General features: G+C 50.1%; 1 protein-coding gene across 1 annotated transcript in view; it reads left to right on the top strand.

Annotated features, from left to right (window-relative positions):
• The window catches only part of CSMD2 (CUB and Sushi multiple domains 2), a gene marked incomplete at both ends in the record, with an annotated part of 613548 nt that overhangs the window by 291295 nt on the left and 297269 nt on the right, over positions 1–24984 (top strand). Inside the window, 4 exon segments of the mRNA XM_080690534.1 lie at positions 106–218; positions 15955–16032; positions 20931–21018; positions 21697–21821. Of these exon segments, the coding sequence (XP_080546660.1) occupies positions 106–218; positions 15955–16032; positions 20931–21018; positions 21697–21821 (404 nt within the window).

Here is a 24984-nt window from a genome sequence, read left to right as displayed (position 1 = left end):
GGCCCGGGCTGGCCTGGCCCACCAGGAAGACAGAGACTACTGGATGCCCATGGCCCCATCCCATCTGGATCTGCTCCCTGACCCCACTGCGTCCTGTCCCCGCAGGTTCACCGGAGCCAGCCTCCCGGCCCCTGTCATCAGCAGCAAGAACTGGCTACGGCTGCATTTCACGTCGGACGGCAACCACCGGCAGCGCGGATTCAGCGCCCAGTATCAAGGTAGGCGAGGCCCGGGGCCTCAGATCTGTCCTGTCCCTCAGGTGGTCAGGTGGCTTCAGTCTGTTCCTATTTGCAGACTCAGAGGCGTGCACATCTCAACCCACATCTGCCCTGCCCCTCTTCTGCTCCAGGGAGGGACATTTCTTGAATTGTGTTGTCCCTGCTGCCCCTCTTCAGGCCAGGCTAATCATAGTGGCCAGTATTCATGGAATACCTCCAATGAGCCAGGCTTGGTGCTAGGCCCTTGGGAAGCATCATTTTTATTTATTTATTTATCTATTACACTGGGGATTAGACCCAGAGGCATTCTACCTCAGAACCACACTCCCAGCCTTACTTTATTTTTACTTTGAAACAGAGTCTCGCTAGGTTAATGAGAGTCTCACTACTTGCTGAGGCTGTCCTCGAACCCATGAGCCTCCAGTCTCAGCCCCCACAGGTGCTAGGAATACAGGTGTGGACCACCACTCGAGCTGCGTCATCTCATTTAATCCTCCTTATCCCCCTGCCAGGTAGACACTGTCACTATCCCCGTTTTATGGAAAGGAAGCTGAGGCTCAGAGAAATTAAGCCCATTTCCCAAGGCCACCTGAATAATCACTTTAGGGAGCACCGTGGCTTACACGCTCAAACCTGAGAACTGTCTAGCGGCAAGAGATGAGAGCAGGAGGGTGGGAGGGTGCAGGTGAGCGTGCTTCTGTTCCAATAATGAATCATCTCCCAGCCCTCCTGGAGCCACCTATAAAAAAGAGCAGGTCAACCCAGGAGTGAGGAGCTCTCTGCAGCTGGACGAGAGCCAGAACCCCAGTGGACGTGTGGGAGCAGAGGAGGACTTCCTTTTCCACCTTGAGTTTATTTGAAGTACTCAAAATTCTAAACACCAAGGGCTGGCTTCATCGCAGGCTCATTAAACCTTTAACTATTACCAATCACAAATTGATGTTGGTTTTAATAGAGTCAACAATTCATTTATAGTGTGTGTCCATGAAAGTGCACAGCCCTAAAGTTGGCCCTGGGGCTCCAAGGCCAAGTGCCAGTTTGGCCCACCCCGGAGGCAGTTAGAGGCAGAGGGTTCCCCCCACCCAAGCTTTCCTGCTGGAAACTAGGATAAGAGCTTTACTGGAGGCAAAAGCGGGCCCTCATTCACATAGCCTACGGTAGCAGGACACCTTAGCAATATCCAGAAGATAAAACAGGAACCCGTCTTGGTGTGATGCGCTTAAGAGGCCTGGCCCGAGAGCTTTCTGGAGACCTCTTTTGCATTGCTGAGACTAGACCTTTGTGCAGGTTGAAGCCCCTGTCTGAACCTTTCGGTTGTGTTTTCCAAAGTTATAAAGCAAGGCTGAATGTCACAATTTCTCCTGATCAAATAAGTGCTGGGCGTTTCTAATATTTCAAGTTGCTTAGGGCCCGTGTGTCAGTGTAATATGTGAAGGTTCGGTGCCAGGCATAGCAGTAGCAACAAGCTCTCAGACCAGGCAGTCTCATCTGTTGCATGCCCACCCCGTACACACATTACCCAACTATCCCTCCCCATCCCACAGTGACCTGTGTGGTTTTAATCTTGACTCCCCCCCACCCCCCGTTTGAGGCTTAGGGAAGTTGTGTAAATAGCCCAAGATCACACAGCCCATAATTGGTGAAACTGGATTTATAGGCATATGTGAGTTTTTCTGCAAAATCACCGGGCCACCTCTCACAGTGTTTAGACCGCCCACCCTTTCCTATCTGACCAGCAGCTTTTTGTTGGTTTTATTCATCTCACTCCGCCATACGGTGTCCACAGTTTTGTACATTTTTCCATCCCAATGCAGTACACACATATGCGTCTACAGAACTAAAGGGGAAATGTACCAAGGGCTACAGTTACCCTGACTAACTGTGATGCGTCCTGGAATTTCGTTTGCATTTTGTAATGCTAAATTAAATCCACAACTTCTATATTAATTTCAATATGAAGAGCGCTCTTAGCTGTGCCCTTCTTGGAAGCAGGCCCCTTCTCCTCCACTCTCTTCACCTCCAACTCAGCCCCCCGAGGTGCGTGTATCAGTGGGGCGGGTCCTCCAGGGGTTGCCGAGATTGCAGTGCTTGGCATTTGCAAATTACCCTGTGGTCATGGGAAGGGGTATCATGATCAGCCCCGTCTTACAGAGAAGAGAGCCACGGAGAGGGGTGCCGCAGGCTCAGGGTCTCCTTGTCAGTGTCTGCAAGCCCTGATTCCAGCCCGGCAGTGTTAGTTTGGATCCGCAAAGCCCAATTACCGCAATTGTGTTAGTATATGAGTTTCCCCCAGGACCTGGTGTTTTCTAGCATTTTCCAAATGGCATGTGCATAGCACAAAGATATATCATGATTATTTAGCAACTCAACTGCAACTCCATGAAGCAGGCTCCTTGGCCTCAGCACCATAGATGTAGAGAGCCTGATCGTGTTTCCTGGCTTTGATTCAAGAGGGTTAGTGAAGGGGCCGTTTATAGAGGTGGGGGTGGGTTTGAGGAATACATAGGGGTGGTCACCTTGGGGACTAAATAGCAGGGTGAGATTAACAAACACCCCGGGGAACCCAGTAGCAAAAGCTAGATCCATAGAAGCGGAGGCCCTGGCAGTACCTGAAAAGGTACTGTTCACCTATGATACTGACGCAGGGGACTCAGTAGCCAGTGCAGGAAAAGGAACCAGGACCTCCCTTTTCTCTCCCTACAACCTGCTGTGGCTCCCATCTGCCCTTCAACAGGGAGCCAGCCGCAAGGGAGCAGAGGCCTGGGAAGCCAGCAGGGGTACCTTTGGCTCCCTTGCTCTCCACCGGTGCCCAGAGGTCAGCCTTTTGGGGGGCAGAGCAGGGTAAAGGAGTTGGAACAGTGGAACTGGAGAGGCAGGTGGGGAATCATCAGCATACGTCAGTTTCGTCCATGCTCAGCTTCTGGTCACTAGAGACTCAAGTGATTTATGGTCCTTCGGAGCTAATAATTACAATCCCTAACTGTATCGATGGATATTATTTCTCAAGGAACAGAAACTAGATTAAAAAACCAAGATAAATAACCTACAACATTGCACATTCCATTCTTGCTTGGGTCCAATTAAAATACAGGGGTGTTCATGTCCAGACACAGATTCAGCCTGCTGCGCAGGGTCTCAGAAGGTCTGACTTTTAGCTGGGCTCTGCCTGTGAATGGCTTGAGGCAATGGTATCCACTGAGATGGAGCTGGGCAGTGGTATCCACTGAGCAAGCATTCCCATGTGGGCTAGAATGCGACAGCTCAGAAAGATGGTGTTGTCACTGAGGCCTGATTAGGAGTTCCAGGACTAGAGATAAAGGGGCAATTAGTGTTATTGCAGGGACTTAAAGAAAGCAAAAAAAAAAAAAAAAAAAAAGTAGGAGCCAGAAAGAGGCAACTATTTAAAGGTGGGTCTTGAGAAGATGCCAGGCAGATAATAGGACAGGTGAGAAGAAAGCAAGGCGGCCGTGAACTGCGCCATCTCAGAGCCATGAATATTTATGCACGTGGGAATCACAGCCCAAATGGAGCCCACTGGCTGCTTTTGCAAGGTCCTCCAGCTGAGCATGGGTTAGTTCCACTTTTTTTTTTTTTTTTCTGGTGCTGGAGATTGGATTGAACCCAGGGGCATTCTACCTCTGAGCTCCACCCCCAGTCCAATTTATTTTTACTTTTTTTTTGTTTTGGTGGTACTGGGGTTCCTGGAAGCCCTTCTACCTCCGGGCTACACTCCCAGACCTATTTTTACATTTTTATTTGGAAACAGGGTCTCCGAAGCCAGCGCACGCGGCCGGCTTCGAACCTGCGCGATCCTCCTGTCTCTGCCTCCCGAGCGCGGGGATTACAAGCGTGCGCCACCATGCCCGGCTTTACTTTTTATTTTGAAACAGGGTCTCAATAAGTTGTGGAGGGCCTCACTAAGTAGCCGAGGCTGGCCACAAACCCAGATCCTCCCATCTCAGCCTCCCAAGTATTAGGATTATAAGCATGCGCCACCATGCCAGCAGGTTTCGCATTTTTAAACAGTTTAGGTGAAAAAAATCAAAAGAAGAGTACTTTTTCATCACACGTGAAAATTGTATGAAATTGATTTCCGCATCCGTAGAAGGTGTGTTGGAATACAGCTCCGCCCGCTCATTTATTCTGCATCTACGGCTGCTTTGGTGCTATCAGGGCAGAGCTGAGCAGTTTACGACTGAAGCAGGTGGTGGCCTACGAGCCTAATCTGTTCACTGCCAGGATCTCTACAGAAAAGTTTTGCCCATCTAAGGTGAGCCGGCCATCCAGGGCAAAGGGAGCTGTGAAGCAGGAAACGAGGTAGGGATCAGGTCGTGAGAGCCAGGCTTCCTCGTGTGGGTCACAGGGGAGAGGACACGAGAGCCAGGCTTCCTATTGTGGGTCACAGGGGAGAGGACACGAGAGCCAGGCTTCCTATTGTGGGTCACAGGGGAGAGGACACGAGAGCCAGGCTTCCTATTGTGGGTCACAGGGGAGAGGACACGAGAGCCAGGCTTCCTCGTGTGGGTCACAGGGGAGAGGACACGAGAGCCAGGCTTCCTCGTGTGGGTCACAGGGGAGAGGACATGAGAGCCAGGCTTCCTCGTGTGGGTCACAGGGGAGAGGACACGAGAGCCAGGCTTCCTATTGTGGGTCACAGGGGAGAGGACACGAGAGCCAGGCTTCCTATTGTGGGTCACAGGGGAGAGGACATGAGAGCCAGGCTTCCTTGTGTGGGTCACAGGGGAGAGGACACGAGAGCCAGGCTTCCTCGTGTGGGTCACAGGGGAGAAGACACGAGAGCCAGGCTTCCTCTTGTGGGTCACAGGGGAGAGGACACAAGAGCCAGGCTTCCTCGTGTGGGTCACAGGGGAGAGGACACGAGAGCCAGGCTTCCTCGTGTGGGTCACAGGGGAGAGGACACGAGAGCCAGGCTTCCTCGTGTGGGTCACAGGGGAGAGGACACGAGAGCCAGGCTTCCTATTGTGGGTCACAGGGGAGAGGACACGAGAGCCAGGCTTCCTCGTGTGGGTCACAGGGGAGAGGACACGAGAGCCAGGCTTCCTATTGTGGGTCACAGGGGAGAGGACACGAGAGCCAGGCTTCCTATTGTGGGTCACAGGGGAGAGGACACGAGAGCCAGGCTTCCTCGTGTGGGTCACAGGGGAGAGGACACGAGAGCCAGGCTTCCTATTGTGGGTCACAGGGGAGAGGACACGAGAGCCAGGCTTCCTATTGTGGGTCACAGGGGAGAGGACACGAGAGCCAGGCTTCCTCGTGTGGGTCACAGGGGAGAGGACACGAGAGCCAGGCTTCCTATTGTGGGTCACAGGGGAGAGGACACGAGAGCCAGGCTTCCTATTGTGGGTCACAGGGGAGAGGACACGAGAGCCAGGCTTCCTCGTGTGGGTCACAGGGGAGAGGACACGAGAGCCAGGCTTCCTCATGTGGGTCACAGGGGAGAGGGGAGACGTTTTGATCAAGAGGGGAGACAGGATCGTGGTTTTATTCTAGCAGGATCTTTGCTGGAGAGTGAAAATAGGGAAGATGGGTTGGAGTCTGAGAATTCCATGACCAGGGCCACAGTTTCAATGGTAGGAGTGAGATGAAGAGGAGGAGGCAGACCAAGTTTGAGATGTCCAGGGTAAACCACATGGGACAGGGAGGGAGGGAGGATGGATGGATCTGGTGGGACTGGGGTAATGTGAAGGAGATCAAGGAGTCAGAGATGAATCTTAGGGTTGTAGTTGGAGTCAGTAGATGAAATGGTACTATTTTGCTTGGGACGCCTTGGCTCTGAGTTAGTATTGAGATACCAGGGGGTTTGTGGAGTGATCCAGCAGAAAGTGACTGTTCATGGGTCTCGGGCTCAAGGAAGAAGGGTCTTGGCCAAGAGACCAAGTGTGAAAAGTTCAAGCCAAAGGAGAAGCTGAGACCACCATCCTACTCCCCATGTATAAGACATGAGAGGATGGGGCCAAAAGGGTGGTTTTAAAAGTGGGTTCCTAGGAGACCCTGGGGGCTCCCAGCAGCTGAATTGATAAAGTGGATGGGACTCCAGGTTTCACCCCCATTGCAACCAGAGAAGGCCCTCTTTGATGTATTTTTGTGTCATGAGTATTCATCTAAGAGGTTTTCATTGTTTTGTTTTGTTGTAATGAAAGGTTCCAAGCCATGTGTGTATGTCTGCAATCCCAATACTTGAGACTCTTGAGACAGAAGGATCATAGGTTCGAGCCTGGCCTCAGCAGCTTAGTAAGGACCTCAGCAACTTAGTGAGACCCTGTTTTAAAATAAAATAAGACTGGGAGTAGAAGTAAAACGCCCCTGGGTTTTATCCTCAGTACCCCCCCCCACACACCCACACACACACACAAGATAGGTTCCTGTAGCAAAGGCGTTTGGCATCCATAAGACTTAAAAGTTCTTCAAGGAACCTTAAGGTCCTTGCAGTTCTGGAAGACCCCTTGAGAGCATGGTGCTGATTCCTCTGCCTCCAGGGGAGGGACCTTCCTTGTTTCTCAGGGTATTAATCACTGTCTTGGTTTCTCTTTAAATTCCTCCCAAGAAAGAATGGTGGGAAGGGCCTTTCTTCAGTGCACCCAGTGGCTATCATCGCACTTGCTGAGGGGCTCTTGTGGCAGGGAGGACAGCACCCAACTCCTACCCACCTCATCTACATGCAGTGAATGTTGTTCACCCCCACAGAGCTGCTGCACACGGAAGGAGACCCTGGTAAAATACCAGCACATGGTGAATGCTGGGAAAACAGAGCCCTTGACCTCATACCCCGCTGGTCACCTTGGCTTTCTCAATAGGGTGAAACTTTTCAGAGAGCGAGCAAGCACTGGCACCACCTATTTCTCTAGACACCTGCCCTTTGCCCCCACCTGACCTCTGCTGCCTGTCCTTCTCTGCAGCCAGTCCCAGCCTGGCCCCACTGTCCGTCTCAGCCTCTCTGGCCAAGTCAACCCTCGTGACACACAAGGAAACTATTCCTCACTGAAAATTGTTGGCTCCTCTGACTTCTAGGTGCCTTGCACTTGGTCTCGGTGGTCTTCACAATGGACTTACCCCCCTGCAGACAATTCACGTTGTTGAGGTGCTTGGAGCTCATTACGGTACCAAGCTGGAGACTCTGTTTGCCCTTGAGCATCCTGTCTCCTTGCGTGTACTTCGCCTGCAGTGTTAGCCCCAAGAGAAAGTGCCTCGGCCATCCCGTGGTCCAGGCTCTGACTCTTTTGGCCCATTCTTGTTGGCCTGCTCAGCTGCTGAACTCTTTCCAGCCTTGTTTTGAGCGTCTGGGTCTCCAGGAGCTTCAGCACAAATGGAAGACTGTAGCTGCCTGTCTCAGGCACCCAGAGCCAGGTAGCCACAAAGCTGAGCTCCAGTCAAGAGTTAGCCTATTACCAGTGCATAAACACAAAGCACAGCACCACTCTCCAGATCTCAGGTGCAACCCATCCTTTACCCAGGAGATGAATTTAAAGCACATATCCTTCGTGTGTGTGTGGGGGGGGGGTACTGGGGTTTCTGGAAGCCCTTCTACCTCCAGGCTACACTCCCAGACCTATTTTATATTTTTGAAACAGGGTCTCTTAAGCCTGCATGGCTGGCTTCGAACCTGCGCGATCCTCCTGTCTCCGCCTCCTAAGCACGGGGATTACAAGCGTGCGCCACCATGCCTGGCAAGCACACATCCTTCCGACAGTGGTGCATCTATCCACTCAGCCATCAAACTGACATCAGGAAGCTTCTATGTGCCTGGCTCTGTCGACACAGGGTGTCCTAGTAAGCAGACATCTGAGCTCATGGAGCAATAACTAGGAAGCTAGATTGTGGCATTGCAGGATAATGAAGACTTCACTTCTGAATAAAGTCTTGAGAGGGCAATGACTTTCACCTGAAAGGTGGAGAAACAGTGGTAGGGAGTTTGTCACATCTGGGGGAGACTCCGGCTACCTACCAGTAGGAGGTAGCCAGGCAGAGAATGGCAGGGAGACATTCCAGGAAAGAGAGAGCAGCATCACGCAAGCAGCCAAAACCCACAGCCTGTGGCTGTCGGGATTCCCTCAAACACTCCCCTCTCATCATTCCCTCCAGCCCGATCCTCTGAAGGAGTTAATTAAGGCCGCCAATAATGGCAAAGTGCTGCTGCAGGAATTAGAATATGCTGCCTCCTATGTCTCATCCTCTCTACCATGAAAGCGTCCTTCTCTTCCTTAGGAGTTCCAGGGGCTTCGAGGGCCACCATGGTTAACCTAGAAGCCACACCTGCCCAGCACTTCTGACCCTTAGCTGGGGTGATGATGCTTTTTCCCTCCATCTTCAAGAACTCTCCAAGTGTAGTGTATAAACAGCTTCCGAGGAGCTGTGCGTCATCTTCCTAATTATCAGTGATCCCTCAACACCTGCATTCTTAGCCATGCTTATTGCCCGAATTTGGGGTGTTCTTTTTAGTTATTGCTACACCAATTGTTTGTTCTTCATTGGCTAGGGCAGTGAATCCAAGAATGGGATGCACTAAGCCACCCTGACACTGTCTTTCTCAACAGCAGATTCCGTAGTGTTCAGTGTCTATGACTATTTCTTTTGGTTCCCCTCCATGTCCCACATCCCATCGATCTTCAGCACAGCTGCTGCTTCTGAAGCTTTGCTAGATGTTCATTGGGTTTTCCTTTCCCAGAGACACTAGTTGTCATTTCTTACTACTGAACGACTTCTTGCCTATGTTTCTCAATTTGAGTATTGTCACCTGTTCCTTGCAAGGGCGTGACATCACCTTTGGTCACAGTGACCTCTCCAATTTTCCATTTTCCTAAGTTCTTCAAGATTTTGGGCCAAGCTCTTTTTCAAATGCCATGCCATCAATAACAATGACTCTCTCTCTGTGTGTGTGTGTGTGTGTGTGTGTGTGTGTGTGTGTGTGTGTTATTGGGGATTGAACCCAGGTGCATCATACCCCCAAGCTATACTTCCAGCCCTATATTTTATTGAAACATGGTCTTGCTAAGTTGTGGAGGGCCTCGCTGAGTTGCCGAGGCTGGCCGGAAACCAGCAATTCTTCTGTCTCAGCCTCCCAAGGACAAGTACTGGGATTCTACCACACCTGGCTGATTCGCTAGTTCTATGTCACCAGAACCCAGTAGCAGCTTTTACTGCTACTGCCTGAAAGCCAACTTTCACCCTATTCAAAATGAGTGCACCAAGGATATCTCCAACAAATATGACCAAAGGCATCTCATGGCTAGTGACAGTTTCCTGAATGAATACAAGTCCCCAGATCCCAGGAATCCTGATCGTTCTGGACTTTGCCTCACATCTTTGGATGTATTATTCAAGTGGCAAGACATGTATGCTTGGTCAGTCTCTGTGCTGTAGAGTTTCTATTTATCACTGGTCATTTTTCTCTCCATTGCTGTGATGTCACCCTTCCAACTTCTGTGAGGACATCGGGAAGAACATCACTAATCCCTGTCTCCATTCGCACACTGTGGTAAATCGAGCAGTCTCCTCAAAGATTGCCCAGGCTTAGACTGCTATAGACGTGATGTGCAGCATTGCCCCTCTCTTGGTTTCTGTTGGATCAAAATTTTGGCTGATCTTTGCTCATTCCCCCCATAGTGATTGAACATGTCAGTAGAGCAGCTAGCAGCAGTGATGCCTCCCAATCTCTCCATGGTCGAGTGTAATGCCAGTTTCTGTTTCTCCTATGGGTCAGTTGACCTGATCATGAACACATCATCATTTACATTGAGGTGACCCTGCCCCTGTTTAGAAATTCCTGTTCTTCCCTTTGGCTCCATGGGTATAGCTCCTGCATCTGTAGGTCTGTGCCATAAGGCATTGGATCTTAGGCATCTGCGCCAAACAGTATGCCTTTGGCATAAATCTGAGTGAGCCAAAGAGCCAACATTCCTAACACTGGCCTCGTCTGACAAAGGACTGTGGGTAGTCAAAGCAGATCAGCAGGGCAGGCAGTGGGGTGGCGAGGCTGGCCCTCTGCAACAGCAAGGCAGGGGCAGCTTCCAGAATGCAACAACCCTATTCAAGTATGAAAAATAGATGAACAGGTTTCAAAAGGGACAGGACACAGAGGGAAGTGCTCCAAGAGTTGTGTGCATGTGTGTCTCTATTACTTTCTGCCCCAATATGATATATAGTTATAATGCAAAAAATTAAAAATTTAAATTTAAAATTAAAAAGACACATACATTACATGATTACCTGCTGCAATTTTTGTGTATGGGGGGGTTACTAAGGATTGAACATTTTACCTCTGACTACAACCAAAACCTCCTTTTTTACTTTTTTGTTTTGAAGCAAAGTCTCACTAGGTTGCTGCAAGTCTCACTACATTGCTGAGATCCTTCTGTCTCAGCCTCCACGTACTGGGATTATAGGTGTGTACAACCACACCCACCCCAGCTATAACTTTTAAAAATATGGGATAGGGCTGGGCGTGGTGATGCACGCTTGTAATCCCCACGCTTGGGAGGCGGAGGCAGGAGGATCACACAGGTTCAGAGCCAGCCTCACTGGCTTAAGAGACCCTGTTTCCAAATAAAAATATAAAATAGGTCTGCAAGTGTAGCCTGGAGGTAGAAGGGTTTCCAGGAGCCCCAGTACCATATATTGATAGACAGGGTGAAACAAACTGTAAGCACAGGAGAATAAGTTTAAACAGGAGTGCTTTAGAGACTTGCAAGTGAGATACATGTTGGATAAATTTTCTAAGGGTGAAGGAATTGGATTTGGGAGGGAGCCAGAATAGGGAGAGAGTAGGGACTGGCTGCGCCAGCAGGACAGCCACATGGCAGAGATGGGACAGTGATCAAGGTGGTGAAAGAGCTCGCCCTGGAATGTTTGAATCCACTGGGGCAAAGAGAAACCACAGAATCCATCCACTTCTTGATTCCCAGCACCTTGGGGACAGGTCTGGCCACCTTCTTCCCCAAACAGGTCCTTATCTCTGTCGGCTCAGCCCAATAACTCAGGCTGCAGACTAGAGAGACATTTGTATTGCCAGATTCTTCTAGCTAAATGTGTACCATGTGTCCCGCTAACCTTTACAACAGCGGGGAAATGTCTGGTAATTAACCAGAATATAAAGAATGAAGGGAGCAGCCTGGCAGTCTCCTGTAGTCATTATCATTCGGATGAGATGAATGTACCTAGTAAGATTTCCATCAACCAGTTGGAGCCAGCTCGATTCTCCTGGGAGTCCTGACTCTGTTCACCTATGGTGAAAAAGCACGTATATGTGTGTGCCTTGCATTTTGTATGTGGATATTTGTAGCCATGTGTTCACATGTGCCTGGATGTTTACTCATGAGAGCGCTTGTCATAGACACGAATGCTCATGTATGCTTGGATAGATTCACATGCATGTGTATGTCAATGGGTGTAAATTTGAATGTGGCCAGAAACATGAAGCCGGCCCCAGCCCCACTTTCTCTCCACTGCCTTGGTAGTTATGTAATCCTCTTTTTAGAGACTAGTGTTTGAATGTACTATCATTGGCACAAGATTAGTAGGCAGTCCGTGAACAAATAAATGTATGAATAACACAAACAAACCACCCAGAGATTCTACAGAGTCTTCTGTTTTGTCTACCTGCTGGGGGTTTGATCTTCCTTTCCATCTGGGTCTGTCAGTTGTGCACTCTGGAGATCTAGAGGGAGGCCTGCTGTGTTCTCTGGTCCTTCACACCCAGTCCACTCTGCTCTGCCAAGCTAGCTCATCAACAAACTCATTTTGTGGCTGACTTCCCATGGTGTTCCATGATCCACGATTGTTCACCGCCCACCTGGGCAGACTATCGAAAAACAAGTTTGCTATATACAGCTCCAGGTGTGACAGCTTCCCTGGGATTGTTCAGAAATGGAAACCATCTAGAGATGGTTTCTTGATGCTAATGTCCCTGGCAAGGTGGATCTTGCCTGGATCCCCTTTCTCAACCCATTTGTCAGCTCCCTCCGGGTATGGGTCAACTGGAGGTGCCACCTCCTCAGAATCTGGGATTTGGGTGTCTCGGCCCTGGAAGCACATCTTTTAGAGATTGTGTTGTTTGGGATGAGAAACCTTCCAAAGAGCTTCAGGGCCTACATTCCTCAGGCTAACAAGATGAGGATGAGAAGTCTATCTGTAGATAGTAATGTACACCTGATGACCATGCGGTACCCAAGGGCAATAGGAGGATGAGAACCCTGAGACCCAGCTCAAAGAAATAATGAGTAATGAAGTCCGTGTGTAAATTATGGACTCCCTGCAGCTGTTCAGGTTCTTTCTCATTCCATTCTCATCACCTTGACAAAGTCCACCCCACGGTAAGTAGCAGGAGATGAAAGAGAAAGACCGGAATTTAGTTCCAGCTTGGGAGGCGTGATGAAATTATCCACTACTAAAAGCATCCCAGTGATTATGAAGCACCGAGCCTGCAGATTGGACAGTCCTTCCTGGGGAGGGACCAGGGCAGATAATAAAAACAGAAATAAGGATTCCTTCCTGAGCCTGCAGGGGGGATGGGGCAGGGGGATTTTCCTCAATGCAAATTTGAGAAGAAAAGAAGCGGGGCTCCCTCTTAGCAATACCTTCTCTCCTGTCTACCGCATCTCATGATCCCATTAGCAGACAAACCCAAACAGCGGGTAATGCTGTGCTCTATCCTCATCCTCCTCCCTCCAGTGGACACTAGAACCAGAGACAAGGAGACCAAGGGGACTGCCTTCATCCCTACTTCTTGGCCAGGTGCCCCAAGCCATCTCCACAGACTGACCTTAAGTGGGCTGCACTGGCTCAGAGGGACCCCCACCACCCTGCCCCTTGGGGCATCAAGGACAAGAGCTCAGACTTTTCCCGGTGCTGGTGCTCCTCTGCTTCTTCCAGGGATGGTTGAATCTGAGGCCTTTCTCCCCTGTCGCACCGTATTATCTAGGTTTGAATAATGCATGTTTCCCTACTAATGTCCTCTGTTTGATAATGGCTCCGCGTTAGTGTTCATTGGAAATTTTCCTGCTGGATACACACAGAGAGCAATGCACATTTATAAAAGAGGTTTGAATGCACGTTGGGAGGCTCTGACTCTGTGATAGTAACTGAATTTTATCAGGCATTCAGTGTAGACAGTGACTCCCTGGAGCCACAAACCCTTGTTGAACTTTTAGATTGAGCCAGCGTGGGGAGACCAAAAGACACCTTGCCCCCCACACACCTAATTGCTTTGGGTTTGGGTTTCAATATTGGTATGTGTTATCTCAAGTCCAGAGTGAGCTCCTGAATTTCTAGGGCCTGAGCTGGGGAGGGGACAGATGCTGGGGAAGGTCAGAGGTGCTCCTGGGATCGCTCAGGGGGCAGGTCACAGAGAGGAAGCCGAGGTGGGCCAGGATCACAACTGCTTTCTGGTTATGTGTCCCATAGCCAGTCACCTAGAGCACTCTGAAGCCCAATCATATTTCCCATCAAGTAGGTATTATAACTATTAGTTGGTGTTGTTGGAAAAAAAAAAAAAAGGACCAAAGGAGGCAATGCTTATCAAGGTCCACTATGTATGCACTGGGCACTATTCTGAGCATTGAGGATACAGTGGAAATCAAAACCCTCACCTTTGTGGAACTTATATCACCATGTAGGGTGACAAAAGTAACCAAATGACCCAGTAAATGGTGCCATGCATTAGGAGGAGATGAAGCAGAGAAGGCGTGGGGAGAGCTGGGGCTGGAGGCGGCGTCTTGGTAGAGTGATCAGGGAAGGCCTTTGGGAGGAAGTGGGGAGCCATAGAGATGCATGGGGAGGGGCCTGGAAGGCTACAACACTATGCCTGGCATATTACAGGAATATTGGGGAGGCCTGTGAGGCTGGGGAAGAGAGAGCCAGTCAAGCAGAGGCCTGAAGTGGTCACAGGGAAAGCCGTTCGGTCCTGGCGGGCCATTTTAAAGACTTCAGCTTTTACTCTAGGAGAGAAGGTTTTGGGGCATCGAAGTAGTGTGGGCTGATTTATGTCTTAACAGGATCCCTCTGGCTCAGTGCTGAGAATAGACTACACAGAAGCCAGGGTAGAAGATGGGGGGGGGCTATGAGGGCCGAGGACCGGGGTGACATGGTCGGGAGTGACGGAGACAGAGGCCATGAGAAGTGGCTGCACTTGGGATGTATGGGGAAGGGCTTGTTGAGGGACCATTTGTGTGACTGTGAGAGGGAAAGACCAAGGAGTTAAGTTAAAGAACTTGTGAAGCACTCAGGGCCTGGCAGCGAAAGCGTTTGGACCACAGGTGTTTGCCCCAGTACAGAGCACCAGCACCAGGGCCTTAGCAGAGCTGAGTCCACAGCAGGACAAGCTGGAAGATGGCACGGGGGGCCTGGGATTGGACAGATGGATCAAGGCGTATAACCAGAGATGGGATGAAGCCTGTGGAGGCCAGGAGGATGCCTTGGGACAGGGGTAGCCAGGCCAAAGATACTGAATGGTACAGAGGACTGGCCTTAGGAACTGTTGAGTTCTAGCTCCTGTTTGGGCCATTTGGCTAAGTCCTGATGAGCTGTGGACTGGACTGAGTGACAGGGCCAACACCATATTTAATCCATCAGGCACGCAGCTGAGCCCAGCACCAGCCCGCCATGACCTCCAGGACTCAGCTTCTCCTATCCACATCAGCTCACATAGGCTGGGCCTGGCAAGGAAAAACTGGCTCTGCCCCACACATTTCTTATTCCTCTGAAGCCAGCTGTGTCCTCTCCCGGTATTGACAGAGATGCAAAAGGGCCAGCTAATCTGCTTTCTAAGCCTTCGGACAGGTCAAAGCTTCCAAATTTCTGAAGGTTAAACCCAAAGTCAAGGTAGAGAAATGCACGCCACTTCTCTACTGGGAGGAAGTTCAGAGTTACAACACAAAGAGCATGGATTCAAGGAGAGGTGACAGTTTGGTTTTGTAAGCCCGTCACTAGACCCTCAGGCGCTGAGGGGGGCCGGCTCAGATGATGGGGACCAGGATCTGTAGGGGAGCAGAAGTACAGAGGGCACACTGTGTTAATCAACCGCTTTCTGTTTCTGTAATAAATTCCTGGGGTAAATCAGCTTAAAAAGAGAGACGCTTTGTTTGGCTCATGGTCTCAGTCCCTGGAAGATGAGCTCTGTTGCTTTTGGGCTGGTAGTGGAACAGTGCCTCATGACAGGAGCTTTCCGCAGGGGAGACAGCTCACCTCAGGGCAGCAGGAAGCAGGAAGCCCCATATCCCCCTCATGGGCACACCCCAGTCACCTAACTTACTCCCACTAGCTTCCACCCTACCCTCAAGAGCCCCAAGCACTGGAAACTAAGCCCTCAACCCAGGATCCTCAATCCAGGTCCAAGCGTTAGCAGGCTGCAGGCTTCACAGAAGATGCTCATGAAAAGCTCACTGAGGGGCAGATTGAACTCTGTAGTTTGCGTGGCAAAATCTCAGACACCTGTAAGAGGCCCCTGGGGAGTCCCAGAGCCCCCCAGGTAGGAGAGCATCTTTGCTGCATCCCTCAGATAGCTGACCTTCCCAGCAGGTCTGCCTCTATGTCTGAGTCCCTACAGCCCGGAAGGCCACCCTTGGATGTCCCTGCCCAGAGGAGCTCCTGTCTTGGGCCCCCTCCCTCCATGCAGTATCCCAAGCCAGAAAGAGTGGGTCGTTATTCTAGAGGGACCCCATCTTTAGAGAGACCCCATCCTTGGTCACAGACAGCAACTCAATCTGTCTTTCCTCTTCCTCTCTAGTCAAGAAGCAAATCGAGTTGAAGTCTCGAGGCGTGAAGCTCATGCCCAGCAAAGACAACAACCAGAAGACTTCTGTGTGTAAGTGTCCGCCTGCCGCTGGCCTCGCCGCCGGTCAGACCCACCGGCACTGTGACCGTGGGGACACCAGGTGATGCTGGATGACTTCCTCCAGCCCGGGCTCCGCACGTGGATGCACTGGCCGGGCGGCCAGCGAGCGGCCCTGGCCCATCCTTTGGCCCTCCTGTCCCTCCCATCGCGGGCCTTTCCCTCTTCCTCCCTCACTTCCCATTCGAACTGCAGTCCAGGGAGCCATTACTGCTACATTTCTCTCTTTATTTTTCCTTTTGAATCACTTCCACCTGCTAAGACAGTCTTTTTTCTGGCTCCTCTTCTATGGGTCTTGGGTTGGGCTCGGGGGGAGTGAGCGGAGGCTACAGAGTCCCAATTCCAGATTGAGAAGAGAGAAAGAGGCTTGCATAGTTACCACCTCCAAGGGGCCTGGACCCGGCTGGGCAGACAGAGGACTGGGGGTGGGGTCTTGCCTCTTGGGATGATGGGGAGGGCACCGGGAAGACCATGTCTTCAAGAACATGTTCCTGCTACTAGTGTGTGGAAGAGTTTGAGGGGCCTGGTGCTGGGGAATGGGCTAGAATGTCTCTTCGGGAAGTGCAGGATGGGATCTGTGCTGTGGGCCTTTTGAGTCAAAGCACAGGAGGGGGTTGGGAAGGCTCTGCACCCCTCCCCTCAAGGCTGGAATTGAAGTTACAGGAGGCTTTTCCAGAAACTCCATTTTCCTTCTGTGATGAGCGCGGGGAGCCTGCCTTGGTCCCCCTGATGGCTGACTGGTTTTCCTCCCCTTCCCCTTCCCTTTTCTCTTCCGCTGCTCACTGCTCTCGGCAGCTCCCACCCGTGCTCCACTTCTGCCTCCCCGCAACACTTTCCCTCCATCCTTCTTCATCTCTCCGCTTCTGCCTTCTCTCTCTGCTTCTCTCTCCGTGCCTGCTGGCTCCCTGTGTCCCTGGCCACCCTCCCTCAGTCTGTCTCACCTCATGCCCTCGCTTTTCTTCAGTCACTAGAAGGGGGAGAGTTGGAGAGCCACCGTGGTGTCCCCCAAACCTGTGCTTGTGGGTGTGGGTAGGAGAAAGCAGGGGGCAGAAGTTGGGGCCTGGCCCCTACCACACTAAGCCTGGGCATGGGGACTTGCTCTGGTCTTTTAGCCCTTAGAGTGGAAGTGGTGTCCTGGCTGATGGGTACAGCGTGGGACTAGAGTCTCCGGTGGCCTCAGCCCGAGGAGGCTGGATGGCAGAGGTCAGGCAGGAGAGCCTGTTTCTCTGCTTGAAGAGGAGCTCTGGAAGGAGCAGGAGAGCCCAGGGCCAGGTCATAAATCTGCAGAGAAGGCTCAAGCGGTGACCCTGACCCTCACAAGCTCTTTCTCTCCATAATCACAGAAGGCCTTAGGAACTGAGGCAGCTGTGTTGTAGTTTCTGACTTTGCCCGGGCACTACCGACAGACCTAGGGAAGTAGCCCTGGTTGGGGCGACCAAGTGTTTATCCCCGTTGTCTTCTTTGGCAACCATGCTGCTGCAGACTCTAATGTCAGTTTCCACAACTATAGAACAGGGATGCCAAACCTTACCCTGCCTTCCTCCAAGGGCGTTGTTGAACCTAAGATGGGCCCTCCTGTCCTAGGATCTAAGGAGGTCCGCAAACTGGCCAATAACCTACATGTGATGTTGGGGGTGTATTTTTCTGGAGTGAGGGTTCATGGTTTTTATTAGCTCCTCAAAGATACCCTCAGAAAGATGAAAACACCCTATTCTAGTGAAATAATGCAAACACTGAAATACACACATACACACACACACACACACACACACACACACACACACACACACACCTTTCTATTAGCAAGGAATTGATTTCTATTCTGAGATTTTCTGAGAAAAAGATAGGAGTGACTCAGACTGCTGAGAGGTAAGGAGACAAATGTCTGTACATGTCAGGCCCTTTGTGTTCTGCCCAGATTTCCTTTGAACTTCAGGGAGACAGTGGGCCCCACCAATTGTCTGTCAAACAATCCATGAATACCCTGAATCATCGCTCCTGGCCACCCACCTGTGCGTGCCTCCCTTCACACTGCATGGGAGGCACTGGCTTTCTGAGCGTGTCCAGCTGCAGGGGCCCTTCTGGGGCAGGGTAAGGATTACCCTCTGTTCTCATTCCTCAGTAGCCAATCAGTGATATCAACTCTAGCAGCTGGTTGGAAATGCATCTTGTCTCCATAACTCAGAGAGTCAGCTGTTCACTGAGATTTAAAATTTCTCGTTTCCTGGGAAGCCCCAAAGGTCTTCCTGGGATTGTCATCACCTGCTCTGTCCCCAGAAGAGGACACTGGTCTGGTATAAACGACGTCACTGTTGGGCCTGTAACACCCTGAGTGGTGTGTGGGGTTAGTGGATAGAGGGAGCAGCTCTGTGTGTCAGGGGCTTAATGGGTGGGCTTTGCCATGGTCCTTTCTCTCTTGTCCAACCCCACCTTCATCCATTAGCCCTCTGCTCTGTTGCTTCCTGGGTGATGTCAATACTGGATGACAGGGCAGGAAAAAGGGGTGGCAACAGCTAAATATTTTCAACATGGTGGGAGAGGGCTGTGTGATCCCCGCATGGTCATTGGCAGGGGCTCTGTGACGAGTGTAGTCCATGGGCAGGTGAAGTAGGCAGGACCTAAAGAAGATGGGATTTGTCTGGGAAGCCCAGAGTAGGGACTGGTCACTGAGGCTATATAACGGGCAGCGAGGGACTGTCTTCCTCGTTCTCTTAGGACAATGCCTCATTTCTGGAGAGGATCCTGGTTGGCCTGGGTATCTTTTGCCTTCCATTACTTGCAAAACACCAGGAGGCAGGTGCTTGTTCTTTGGGGATGACTCTTATTGTCAGCCTGGAGGTTTTTAGGAGGTGGGATGGGCAGCTCTAAGGTTAGGGTGTGAAAGCTCTGGAGGCAGAAGCCCAGGAAGAGCGTGTGGAGCGACGGGCAGCGTGGAGTGCTAGAGAGAGGCTACTCCAGCTCTGCCCTTGCTGTCGTGTCACCTGGGGATGCCCGGTGTCTGGCTCGAGCATGCAGTCTGTCGAAAATTTAGATTCTAAATTTTAAACCTTAAAATTTAGACTCTAAATCCTCAGGCTCCCTTGTTCGGCCATATCCTGGGCTACCTGGAGGTTTGAACAGGGTCTGTGCCAGACCTCTACCTATGGAAATGAACTTCGGACTCAGCAAGTCCAAAATGGTACCCCGGCCACCTCCTACTTCCATCAACCCCTGCATCCCATTGGCCCAGGCCTAGGAGACATCTGCACCCTCTCCTCCTGTCCTAGTCCTCCTCCAGCCCTGGGGGCTGTTTTTCTTTGCCCCTTTCATTCCCATTGCATCATGTCTATCCCCACTACTCGGCTCTTGTCCTCTGGTGATCACAGAGCTTTCTGACTCGTCTCACAGTGACCCAGCAATCCAGGTTCTTCTGTTCAGAGGCTCCTCATGGGACTTGGGGTCAGACTCAAAACCCCTTCAAAGCTCGATCCCCTACTCTGGCCACACTGAAGCCCCCAGTTGTCTCAACCTTGCTCCTCATGTCTGTCTGTCTGTCTTTGTCCATGCATCCAAATCCTGCCTCTCCAGAAGGTGCACGTTCAATGCTGCCTCCTCTGGGCAGCCCTCCATACTTCTCCCAGCGGCATGTACCGATCCTCCCCCTGAGCATCCCTCTAGCATCCTGCATCACTTCCCCATGCGGTTCCGTAGTTCATTTCCACGTGTCCGGTCTTCACTCAGCTAGAAGTTCCCAGAGGACAGCGGTCATATCTTATTACCCTTGGCATCTCTTCCAGTGTCCAAAAGAAGGCCTTGTATACAGTTGGTGCTCGATGAATGCTTTCTGTGTACTCCTGAGTGAGGGGGGCGTGGGCCATGGAGCTCTTTGCTTGTACGATGGGATGGTATGTGGAAGGGGAAGGATGTGAGCCAGCTCAAGGCGCCATGTAATCCCTCGTCCAGAGGTTGCTGCTGGGATCATGAGATCGGTGGGTCTTTGACTGGACCTCCTCAGGCCAGCTGGGAAGCTACTGGTCATCCTCAAAGCCAGGAACCCAGAGGCATGAGGGGTTCCAGGCTCACCAGTATGCACATCGGGGAGCAGTGGCCAGGCAGAGACCGAGCGTGGCCTGCCTTCTCCATTGTGTGTGTCCGCCGCCCCCAGACCAAGCTCTGCTCTAGCCCGAATGACTGTGCATATGACTTTGCAAACTGGAGTCTGGCATTGGCGGGTGTCAGGCGCTACATCCCCTGCCAGAACCTCCATGGGTCCCATCCCTACTCGGTGCCCTTGGAGGGAGGTGCTGGGTGGAGCGAGGGACCACGGTTACTGCTCACTCTGCCAAGACAAATCTGACAGGAGGACGTTTCTCAGGAGACATATTCATATTTGAGATAAAGTCCCTACTTTGAACTTCAAGCTGCAGCTTTCTCTGACATTCTTTACCGTTTCTGACCATACATCCACCTTTTATTTAGCTTTCTTTGAACCATTTATCCATTTGGGGCTGAGGTTGGGGCCGGGGGTTCATCTCATCTAGAGTCTCCACCCCCGGATCGGAAGCACAGGGTGGGGAGGTCACCGGGGGCTGTGGACAGTCTACGTCTGGCCACTGGTGTGGGCGGAGGGGTTCAGGTGGCCGTTGATGTGGGGGCCTGTCTGGGAGCCCCCACCCTCATGATGAATTGTACTTGGGTTTTTCTTGTGAAGGAATTTGTCAAAAGCAGCTTCTGGCTTTATATACTCAGAAAAGCCCAGCTCTCCCCTTCCAGCCCCAGAGGATCAGGGCTTCCTTCTGTCTCTGCCTTCACCCCCTACTCTGAGACATTGCCCCAGATGGTTGCTTCCTGTGACTATCCATCTATGTATATACTGTTTTTTTGCCTTGTAGTAACTCAGGTTGGTGTGTCCCAAGGACATAATATGTGTCCAGACCCTGGCATACCTGAAAGGGGCAAAAGACTAGGCTCGGATTTCAGGTAAGATCCATTTGGGAATTTTCTGCTTGCAAGAAGGGCAGGGTGGCCTGGCTGGGGGGAAGGCAAGGGCTGGATTTCCTGGAGGTGGATTAGAGAGATTGGCATGGATCAGGAGCTGGCACTTGCCAGAAAGAGTTGTGGTCTTTGATATCCTCTCCTAGTCCAGGCCTTGGAACCATGCCTGTGCCTTATGGGAATAAGGAGGGATTGTAAATTGCCAGTGTTACCCAGAAAACCTGTGTAGTTGGCATAAAGGACTGCCGTGCTCAGTAATGATATACGAGCAGGCAACCCACACCTGAAACTACCTAGGAGACCCCAGGCTCCTGAGATGGTGCATTTTCAAAATCTCAAACTATCAAAGCATATTCCCATAATCCTCCATTTTCATTACAGTTTATGAGTATCATCCACCCACTTAGATGTTCTAATTGATACTTATCTCAGAGGATCACTGTTTTGCTTACAAAGTCACCTTTTAACTCAGTCCTAAAATCATTAAATGGTCCAAGAAAAAGAAGACGATGAGCAGATGTTCCTTTTCCAATGAAGAGCTGAGATTCAGAGCCAGAAGGAGAAGTAACATTACACAGGGACCCGTTTGAAGAACTGGGAAGGGCTCGGGGTGGGGCTGGGCAGGTCCTGGCACTGAACTCATGGATATACCTTGTCTCCCAGGTTAGGATCCAGCGTCCAGTTCACCTGCAACGAGGGCTATGACCTGCAAGGCTCCAAGCGGATCACATGTATGAAAGTGAGCGACATGTTTGCGGCCTGGAGTGACCACAGGCCCATCTGCCGAGGTGAGGATGGCCGGGAAAAGGGAGGAGGCCCAGAAAGTTGGAGAACAAAGCCCAGCTGCCAAAACCTGGGGCCCAGGCTCTAGTTCAGACTGGAGGGCCTAGCCCCTTGCTGCTCTTTGGGCCTCAGGTCCTGCACTCACTTACTAATTAACATTTATTTGACACCCTCTCTAAATCAAGTCTGTATCAGGTTCAGGACAAACAGAGGACTTTACAATCCAGGGGGGCACTTAGGAAGCAGATTGGTAGCTCACTGCACAAAGATACATAGTTCCACCTAGATAGGAAAGAAAGTCACCTTTTATACAGGTGCCTTGTGTCCCTCTGTGATAACACATATACAGTCCAAGCCCTCCACCCCAATGCCCTTGTTTCTTTCCTTATACTCTGCTAGAAACAGACCTGCTACTCTCAAAGCAATGCTTTTAGCTATACAGAAGTGGTATGGACTACGGTACCAAAAGCCTTCTGTGGTCTTCCTCTAATCCCATACCTGAGTGGTGTCTTGTTCTTAAGGATCCTGCTACTCATGTTCCAAGGTGTTACGTGAACCAAGGACAGGCTGGCTTAGCAACCCATACTCCAAAAATCTTAAAATAATGGACTGAATTCACTCCTCCATTGAAGTAGGACAGCAGCTGCTTCTGCTGTAAAGAAGTTCCTGACCTCATTGCTTAGGGCATCAGCCAAGAGGCCCTGAGAACCAGGCTGCTGGAAGGAAAGCCAACACTGGTGCATCTGAGTCCCCCTTTGGGAGAGAAGGTCTGTTTCCTGCTGTAAAGTTATATTCTGGATCCTTCTGATCTAAGAAAGAAATTTTTTTGCCTTTCTCTAGGCATGTGCATTATTAAGATGCGATTCATGCAGAGTAAAAGGAGAGGCCTGGGGAAATAATTCTGGATCGTTATTATACTGAGGAAGGGACAAAGTTGGAACTGAAACTCATACCTTTTTAGAATGTGCTAATAGATAATCCAGAAGAGGGTCATAACAGTATCTTTCAAATAAGCCTTAGATTTATTCATCCTCATGGAGGGCCAAGATTCATGACTTATAATGTACTTTGCATTTCCACTAATTTTAGTTAAATATTTTATGGATTCTACATGGCTACTATTTTTCATCAAACAACCATAAAAAAAATTCTCAGTGTAACTTAAGCAATTGGGAAAATCACCCACTTTCTCTGGGCCTATGTTTTTCTTTTTCTTGGTGCTCAGGATTGAACCCAGGGCTTTGCACATGCTAAGCATGTAGCATGTGCTCTACCACTGAGCTACATGCCAGCCCTATTTTCTTACCCACAAATCCTGCTAAAAGGACCTGCCCTATAGTTCTTCTGGCTAACATGAAAATCAAATACCAATATTTGATAAGTTGGCAAATGCTAGAAAGAAAAAAATTCTCATACTAGCACATGAGTTCTCCAGGGCAAGGACTTCTGCTTTGGTTCCCACTTCTAACAGAGCCTGGCACGCAGTAGGTGCTTCATGGCATGTGCTATGTAAATGATTGAATGAGTGAATAATGAAATAGCATATCACTCCAACAGCAGGGAGCCAAGACACCAGCTGGGTGGAGAGGCAGAGGATTATCCAGTCAGAGGACCAAGGGACATCTGACCATTCTCTTGTTTCAAAATTCCTTTCAAGAAGCCAGACAAGAGTGCCTCTGGATAGTGGCGGGATCTGGTCTCTCGCCAAGACCTTTTCCTGGGAAGAAGGTTGTTTTTAATAATGGCAGTTGTTTACATGCCTAAGGTGGGGAAGGGTGGGTGTAAAGGAAGTTCATTGTCAGACAATGTGTTCATCTTTTTCTCCAAGTGTGTAGTATACTCCATTCAAACCATCTCCAGTGGTTTTGACCCGCTAGACTGAATCCTCCATTATTCTCTCATGAAGACTGTGTGTGATAAAGCTGAGCTTTATCATATTCACTCTCACATATTATCCTCTGCCACGAGGAACAGAGCTGATGGGGAATCATCATCCAACCTTCATCACTTTTTTTCTGGGAATCCTTAGTCCACTTTCCTCATCTCTCCGAATCAATTTTTTTCCATGCTAAATGGCAATCATACTGAATATTACTTTATGGCATCACTTTGAAAAACAGATGAGGCAGTGAACTTGAAGGTGCTCATGTAGAAAGGGCACCAGCATGTGTGTGAGGCTCCTATGCACACATATTTAGCTTCACCTGCTACTCACATTGGTATGCAGCTTATTTAGCCCCAGAGCCAGCCTTGGCCTCTAGTGGCTGCAGGTTCTTTCAGAAGCAGTGTGTTTTCCAATCTTATTGCAACCATACAGTTTGAAAGTGTCTCGGCCAGCATTCTTATTGCCATAATGCTAAAAACACCTGGCCGCACAAATTTGAGGAAGGAAAATTTATTTGCTCACAGTTTTGGAGATTTCAGAGGTTCAGTTTTTGTGAGGCCAAATATGTGGAGCTCTGGGCATGATCGTGGAAAATGGAGTGGGGGGGAGGGAAACAAGGGCTCTACTCTCACTTCATGTAGGTGAGAAGCAAGAGAAAGCAAACAAGGGGATTCGAAGGCACAAACACAGTCCCTAAGGGCACACCCATAGGGACTCACCCCCTCCAGCCACATCCCACCTGCCTAGGTTACCACCCAGTAAATCCATTATAATGGATTTTCCATGGATGAGATTATAGCCCTCATGACTTAAGTATCTCAACGCTGAATACTAATACATGAGCTTTTCAGGGGACATTCTCTATCTAACCATAACAGAGAATCACAAACACTTTGATCTGTCTGGATGGCTCTGGGAAAGTTCTTTCATCTTTTTGAACCACAGAACCCTTGTTTTGGAATGGGAGAAACAAAACATCCTCTGCCTATCACTTGTGAAATTTTTAAAAAGTCATGTTCTAAAAGATGGCTGGCACCTACTATGATGAGAGAGGAGGGTGTTCTTAACTTGGGTTCGCCCTCTTGCCTTCCTCTTTTTTTTCTCTTCTTTTTATGATACTGGGGATTAAATCCAGGGACATTCTATCTTTGAGCTATACACCCAGCCCCATTTTATTTTTTATTTTGAAACAGAATCTTGCTAAGTTGCTTAGGGTCTCAGTTGTTGAGGTTGGCTTTGAACCTATAATTCTTCTGGCTTAGCCTCCCAAGTACTAGTATTAC

Source organism: Muscardinus avellanarius (genome assembly GCF_963383645.1).
Source record: "Muscardinus avellanarius genome assembly, chromosome: 3".
Taxonomy (NCBI): Eukaryota; Metazoa; Chordata; class Mammalia; order Rodentia; family Gliridae; genus Muscardinus; species Muscardinus avellanarius.
The sequence above is the reverse complement of the archived record's forward strand: the minus strand, read 5'-3'. Positions and strand labels throughout refer to the sequence as shown.